This window comes from Leguminivora glycinivorella, chromosome 20, assembly GCF_023078275.1.
Source record: "Leguminivora glycinivorella isolate SPB_JAAS2020 chromosome 20, LegGlyc_1.1, whole genome shotgun sequence".
NCBI classification, from domain to species: Eukaryota; Metazoa; Arthropoda; class Insecta; order Lepidoptera; family Tortricidae; genus Leguminivora; species Leguminivora glycinivorella.
The window spans coordinates 3,376,241-3,384,582 of NC_062990.1; the positions used below are offsets into that span (position 1 = coordinate 3,376,241).

Below are 8,342 nucleotides of genomic sequence, written 5' to 3' on the forward strand. Positions count from 1 at the left end.
TATCAATTTTAAAGCAGTTAATTTGACTTTATTCAAGGTCAAATTACTTTACCCACTAGTGGATAAAATGCGTTTTTACCCGCTGGTATTAAAGGACAAAACACGTGTTTCCGAGCTAGTGAGGGGAAAACAAAATTGTAACATTGCAGTGCAAGATTGCCAGCCTCTCGGCACAATCATACGAGTAGATTAAATATAAGAAGGTCTTAAATACCATCCTATACATTAAAATGAGACCGCCTAAGAACGCTCATACACTACACCATAATTATTAGGTAAATGGCGCCACAAAAAAATGTCTTGAAGCTTTCGATAATACTTGTAGATGGCGTTAAGTGTCACTTTTGACATAGATTTATGGCTCGAAAGTGACACAACGCCAATCTACAAATAATCGATGGCACCAAGGCATTTTTTGTAGCGCCATCTATGTGCGGTGTAGTGTATGCGCGTTCTTAGGCGGTCGCATTTTAATGTATGGGATGGTATGATCTTCTTATATTTAATCTATGGTATGTACTATCATCTCAGTATTGATATTTATATAACCAACATTATTTTTTACACGGGAAAAGTAAATATTTTAACATTTTAAGCCTTTGGTTGAGTGGCACCATGAGCTCGCTATTTGTATGGAGCGATTAAACGGCCAATCGGCCCCGAATGGTGGATGCAACGGTTTTTATGGAAAGATATGATTTTTATTACTATAGTTTCGTAGTGTCGTGGGTGTCGTAGAAGGCGACTATGGGATATGGGTTAAATTGTGGCGTAGGCGAGAGGCTGGCAACCTGTCACTGCAATGCCACAATTTTGTTTTCTTTCAACCCCTTATTTGCCAAGAGTGGCACTGAAGCTTTAGTAGTTTCATGTGCTCTGCCTACCCCTTCATGGGATACAGGCGTGATTGTATGTATGTATGTATGTATGTAGTTTATATATTTGTCAGGTCCATCCTGTACTTCACGTACAGGATGGACCTGAATTTGTGATGTATAACCTAACCACAAAATTAAAATTTTGAAAAAACCCCCGACCGCGACATAGTGGACCGATTTTCATGAAACATGGCTAAGAACACTCCCGACTAACTTAGCTTTCAGACAAAATAAACTAAACCTAAATCGGTTCATCCGTTTGGGAGCTACGATGCCACAGACAGACACACACACAGACAAACAGACAGACAGACAGACGGACAGACAGACAGACAGACACGTCAAACTTATAACACCCCTTCGTTTTTGCGTCGGGGGTTAAAAATACAGGTTGGTACAAAAATACAATAGAATAAAATAATAACAGTTCAGTATTTCGGGAAAGAAGCGATCAACCACGACCATTGTAAGTTAAATTCGAAAATTTCGGAATGCTCCATACAAGCTTCCACCCCCCTTTTAGGGAAATTGGAGGTTAAAAAGAGTAAAAAACTAGCCTAATATGTAACTCTCCATCCCTTCACTATCTTCACTTCAAAAATCATGCCAATTTGTCGCTCTGTTTTGCCGTGAAAGACGGAAACATAAACAGACATTCAGACTTTCCTATTTATAATATCAGTATGGATTACTTATTATAATGTTCGTTCATTTTGCGATCAAATAATTTAATAAAAAATTACATGAGATACTGCAAAATAATCCGACCATGACATTTACCAAACACATAATAATAACTCCGTATAGACAGATCAAGTCTAAGACAAAAACGTACCTCAGTATACCACACAGAAAAAGGTACGGTGGCCTAGATGGCATTACATATGAACGCTCAGCTAGATGGCGCTAATATTAATGTTTGACATTTTAGCACAAATCAAGCTAAAAATATGGGCCAAATTGTCAAAACTGAGTTTCAAAAGTTTTAAGCCTGTGTCAAGAGATGGCAGTCTATGCGCTGTGGTTACACATTTTACTTCGATTCGTCAGTATCTATAATACTCGATCATCTTTGCTTTTACATACTAAAACTTTCATGTGAATATATACTTCTTATACTTAAACCAGAAAAACTAAATGCCACCCTTGACAAAGCTAAACCTTCTTAAACCACTAGATCTATAACTTTAAGGTCCAAAGGTACTTAAGGGGGACGCCACAAACGGACTAGGTACAATATTCGCGCATTCAAATTCCAAGTCGGGCCCTCGCGGGCTGTTAACGGGTTGACTTGCAATAGTTCTGTTTTACTGGCGTGGGTGGTGCAAAGGTTAAGCGAAAGAGTTTATAAACAATTTGGTCTAAAGCTTTACTTTTTACATTTTTAAAAAATGTTATCACATACATACAATCACGCCTGTATCCCATAAAGCGGTAGGCAGAGCACATGAAACTACTAAAGCTTCAGTGCCACTCTTGGCAAGTAAGGGGTTGAAAGAAAATGAAACTGTGACAAAAATGTTATCAAAACCGCCAAAATCACCTCACCCTTCTTTCTTTTTTTTATCAGCTTTAAAATTTCCAAGGTTGGCAGTCCTCAACAGTGCGTTTTTTTTTTAACTTTTTTACTTTGCACTGCTGATCCTTTAGTTCTTGGAAGAAAATACAGTAGGGTGCATTGGGATAATTGCGAACGTCGTCTAATTTCGAAAGTCACATATTTAAAAATCACCAATATTTATCATCATATCCAGATACCCCTTTCGAAATTACCCGAGCATTTCTGTGCTTCGAAATTACCCCTGTGCACATCACTCCCATCTTAAGCGCCTAAAACGCAACTAAACCTTTGATTTTGCGGTTGTTCATAGGCAGCAGTAATCGCTTATCATCAACCGATCTGTCTCCTTAATTACCTCCTATAAAAATGTTAAGTACCTAGAATTTTTTGGTACCGTCAACTGCTACAACTTTGCCAACCTGCCACAAATTTGCCCATTTTACAAAAACTTACTCTTCTACCAAACCGTTACATATTTCTTTTTTTTTTATTTATTCTCGCTATAATATTTTGACTTGGACTAAAACTTGGAAGATAATGCTAACCTGAACGAAGCAAACTGTTTCGCATACAGATAAGTTTCGAAGCTCTTGTACATACACGTAATTTTGCAATATAACTATAAAACTTACCTTTCCTTAATGTTAAGGATTTTTTGCTAGGCTACTTTGCTACCATCCCACTCCTGGGCACAACATCTCCCTTTCCTTTTTTAATCAACTCCCGATTTAGTAGTATCTCTTCCAGAGAGGGCCAACTCCACTTGGTGAGTATACTACCTCTAAAGGCCTCTCCTTTTTCCAATTCTCCCTGGCCTGTGCTAAGCAAGATAGTGCCAATCCTCTGAAACGCATAGAAATTATCCCACCATTTAAGTTTATATTTAACCCAACGTTTCGGACATGACATTACGTCCGTGGTCACGGGTAAACTGGCTGGGAGTTGTATCAACATCTTCTAGCTGTACGAGTTTTTCGAACTACTCGCACTTGATTGTCATTAGTCCCTTTTACGCTAGGGTTGCCACTCTGCCTACATACAACACTCACATCCGATGGTATAGGACCTGAAGTTTTCTCGCGTTTAGATTAATCTAATCTAATCACTAATCACCGGATTCCACGAAGATGAATCCCTTGCCCTTCATTTTGATTGAAATTTTCATGTCCGAAAAGTCGGGTTAATTAATATAAACGTAAGTTTTGCGCGAGTAAGTGTATAATATCACTTTTTCTTCTTCACAGCTAAAATGCTGCGCTGAATACGATATACCGTTATAATCACTTATAATAATTATAATTTTAATTATTTTCTGGTGGGCGCGGACACCTGCAAATTTATTTAATTTAAATATATTCGGCGACGTAATCACGAAATAACGAGTTCCCGCACCCACGTACTGGTAAGTGCAAAGTGTTGAACGTTATTTTAAAAAATAGTACATAGTGTAATTTTAATTCTAATGTGAGCTCACTTGTAATTATCTTTTGTTAACAGTGTTAAATGCTTAATTTAAATTATTCATTCCCATTTTATGCTAAACGCTTTTAGAGGGAATGACTTTGCAATTTCCTTTGTTCTGTTAGTGCTAAGTAATGTAATGGCGGGTACGAATAAGTATGTGTATACCGTTGCCGGATCGGTTGCGCATCTCCAGTATCAAGATGGTGTTCAATAAGACTGGTCTTACCTAAGCCTTTCCGTTCAGCAGAAATATCCTCAAACTGTGCAATGATGTTGTCAGCTATGGATTTCTCCGAAACGCTTAAATGATCATAACCGTGAATGAACGAAGTATCACCAGACTTCGGTTCTTCAATATCGACTGTAGCATTAGGAAAAGTAATACTACTTAAATTTGGAAGAATGTTAAATTTAAGCCAAAAATTTACGCCTAATATAAAATCAGTATTAACTTCTGGGACAATATGAGCAGTAATAAAGTGAAACTTATCACGAAAATGTACAGGCAAGTTAAAATAACCCCGGCTCTGCATTATACGACCGCCAGCCCCAACGGCTGTGATAAATTTATCTTTAAATAAAGGTAAACCTTGTAATGCTGTATGAGCATCACTCTTTAAAACAGTTACGGCAGCACCAGAATCTAGCAAACCCTTCATCTCAATACCATTAACGTGTACCGTTGCATAAGGACGATTATCAATACTAGAATCATCATTCAGAATTGCGTCGATCTTATACGAATTGAAATAAATTTTAATAGTTTTCAACCAATCGCTCCAATCTACAGGATCAAAATGATCAATGTGATGGTTGGCGCAATTCTGTCCTTTTAGTTTTTTGAAGAGGAAGGCTTCGCCTTCTTGCAAGTAGGGCAATCAGGAGACTTGACACCTTTATGACCACACTTAAAACAATAAATGTCATCCTTATTAGCTGGGCATTGACGCAAGTTGTGGCTATTATTACGACATCTAGGACAAAATAAGGGTTTGGCCGAGGGTGTAGAAGTAAGTGCATGTACCTGTTTCTCGTTGCCGTTGTTGTTGTTGTTATATTTGTTAAAATTATTAGTATAAGACCTATTATTATTGTTAGTATTAGCATTAGCGTTATTATTATATTGTTTATTATTGTTATTCCTGTATGTGAAATTCTTGTTATTATTGAAGCTATTATTTTTATTAGTACCACTATAAGCAAACTCAGGTGCCAAAGTGTCAGCTGTACGCCTGGGTGGTTCACGAAAGTCAGCAAGACGTGCCTGAATACTTTCGTAATTACGACAATGATTACGCAATGTATTTATGTCAGTAATCGCAGACGCTGACGCCAAGGTACTGGCATAGCAAGGCCTGATGTTATGGAGAAGGATCTCCAACTTTTCGTCCTCCGGCAATGGCTTAGAGAGACGCGAGAATAAACCAGCCATGATTGATAAGTATACGGTAATGTTCTCGGATTCACCCTGCGTACGTGACCGAATCTCATTACCGAGCCTATAATCATAGTCCTTCTGACCAAAATCTTGCTTGAGCAATGTGGAGAGCTCAACCCAGGTGGACACTTGACCCTTAATATTACGGTACCAATGAAGTGCATCACCAGTAAAAATCTCTGTCGCATACGACAAAAGCTTCGAATCCGAAATCGACCTAGCTTCACAAAATTCCGTTATACGTTCCACGAAGGCACGGACGCAAGACTTGCCATCGAACTTGATCTTACAAAGCTCGTTATGACTACCGCGGTCGCAAGTGACGTTAACATTTATCGGTGCCGTGCTAACTACATGCTCTGCGCTCGGAGCTGGCAAGACGGTCGCGGAAGCAGTGTCCTTCATAGAATTAAACCTAGCTGTCAGAGTTCGAAACTCCTGGTCACAAACATCAAACATGGGCTGTGTCGATTCATCGCAAACAATACGATTAAGACGATGATGCAAGTGATGCAAAAGGTTTTGTGTGCGAAGCAAAACGTTCCTATCAGGTCGTGAATCTAAGTTCGACTGAACCTTCGCGAGGGCATCACTAACACCTCTTAAATCGGCAGCGACAGTGAAATTACTTTCTAAAATATCCTCGGAAGGAAACAAAGGCCCTAACTTCGCAATCTGTTTCCGCAAGTCCTGGACTGTAGAACCGGGTGTCTCACCACGAATGCTAACCTCATACTCTAATTCTGGCTTTTGTAAAGACAAGAATTTCACGGGAAACTCCATTTTCAATGAAATTTAAAATAAAATAATAATAATAACGTGCACAAAAAAAAATTGGCAACCGTGGAAAGTGTTGAACGTTTGTACCTAATTAACACTACTCCGCCTGTTACAATGTTAACTAAGTAACGTTTTGGTTGGCTAAATTAAAAAATAAAAAATCAAGCAAAATCAAAAAAATAAAATAGACAGTCACAAAAATAAAAAGAAAAGAAGCATTAAAATATTGCAACTAATGTGTACCACAAACATACAATTTAAAATATTGCACCATAAAAAAAAATATTCATAAAATATTCGACCGACTGTACTAGTCTACACTACAATAGTACAGGGTGATGATAAAATTACAATAAATAATGTCATTCAAAATAAAATTATTATTAAAATTACAATTCCACAATAAATAAATAATTACAATTATTATTATTAATTAGGTACACCTTAGTTACTTGCAACCAAAAAATAAAAAACGTTTCACAAAAAAAACAACAAACACACAAATTCTGCGGGGCAAATTTAGACCTTAAGACCACGTTTCAGGCGCCAATGTAACGTCTAGGACTGGTAGGGCATAAATAAAAATTCTACCAGAACGTTAACAAAAATAATTTATTTAAAAAAAACTAAAATTTGGAATAGGGTCGTGGGTGGTCAAGGCCCGGTCTATAATTTGCCACCGCGGAGCGGTACTGCCCTGGCTGGTGGTTATGACGGTGGTCCGCAGCAGGTGTGGGGGCCAGCGCTGAAGAGGAGCAGGGGCGACGGCGGGCGAACGACTCAGGCTCCAACCCAGCCGTCTGGATGTTGTGTGTGTGGATGCTGGTGACGGTGTGACACGTCGGCTGAACGGTCTTCTTTTTTAAAAATAACGGCGCACCCTGTAAATTTCCACGCATAGTCTTAGTGATGAGACCTTGTTCTTGCTCGCTCTGATAGGTGAACACCCTGTGACGATGATGATGATGAAGGTGAGACCAAGAATAAGCCGGTGCACCAGCAGCATAAGTGCATAAGCAGATAGCGTGTTTGTGTTCACAAATCAGAGCGGAGTTACAAGCACAGCAAGGAAAAGCACAGAAGTAAGGAAGAAAGAACAAAGAAAGTGACTAAATTAAGAAGGAGGTACGCACACATACTTATTCGTACCCGCCATTACATTACTTAGCACTAACAGAACAAAGGAAATTGCAAAGTCATTCCCTCTAAAAGCGTTTAGCATAAAATGGGAATGAATAATTTAAATTAAGCATTTAACACAGTTAACAAAATATAATTACAAGTGAGCTCACATTAGGATTAAAATTACACTATGTACTATTTTTTAAAATAACGTTCAACACTTTGCACTTACCAGTACGTGGGTGCGGGAACTCGTTATTTCGCGATTACGTCGCCGAATATATTTAAATTAAATAAATTTGCAGGTGTCCGCGCCCACCAGAAAATAATTAAAATTATAATTTGTACAGCGCGCGAGACGACACGGGCTGGCCCGTGTGCGCGACGGTACGTACGTGCGTAACGTTTGGCGGCTGGCGCGGACTGATGACTGGGCGGCGCGGCGGGGCAGCGCTCGCGCCAGTTCCAGATTATTCCGTGACGTCAGCTCAGACCGGTCGTAGTACAGTTGATACGAATAGCGCATGGACGGTCGGATTAACCTTGCGATGTCTATTACAGAGGTTTTTTAAAACATAATTATTTTATTTTATTCTTAGTCGTACTTTAAAATAGAAAAGTAGAATAAGATAATTAATGTAAATATAAAATTGATTGTTAAATTTGTAAAAATAAATAGTTAGTTGATTAAAATAAATAATAAAAATAATAATTGATTAAAATAATTCATGCAACTATAATTAAAATTAATTTATAAATTAGTTATTTTATTAAAATTTGTATAATTAAAATTGTAAAAATAATAAAATTAAAGCTTATAATTAAAACATGTACGTGCAACGTTACAATAACCTTAAACGTAGTCTTCTGGAGTCTGTCAAAAATTTAAAACAACTTACTCGTATATCATATCAAGCTATATTATATTATATCAAGCTCACATGCAATGTAGTAACGCTCTTACTGGCAGTCATACAGTACAACAGTCTTAAATCTAAAACTTTATTCCTGTAAGGAATGAGAAACTGTAGCCAAGGGATGATTATTTAATCCCCGTTGCAATCTCTATGCAAGACAATATGAAAACCTCAAAGGATTC

The 8,342-nt window shown here is 37.9% G+C and overlaps 1 protein-coding gene across 1 annotated transcript; it reads right to left on the reverse strand.

Annotated features, from left to right (window-relative positions):
* Positions 1-4,248: 4,248 nt before the first annotated feature.
* On the reverse strand, positions 4,249-7,931 carry LOC125237223. Its single transcript, XM_048144225.1, has 2 exons — positions 7,476-7,931; positions 4,249-7,002 (listed from the first exon to the last, which is right to left on the reverse strand). Exon 2 carries the CDS (start codon positions 6,122-6,124, stop codon positions 4,736-4,738), a length of 1,389 nt encoding a protein of 462 aa, XP_048000182.1. The 5' UTR covers positions 6,125-7,002; positions 7,476-7,931; the 3' UTR covers positions 4,249-4,735.
* Between the last annotated feature and the right edge of the window lie 411 nt (positions 7,932-8,342).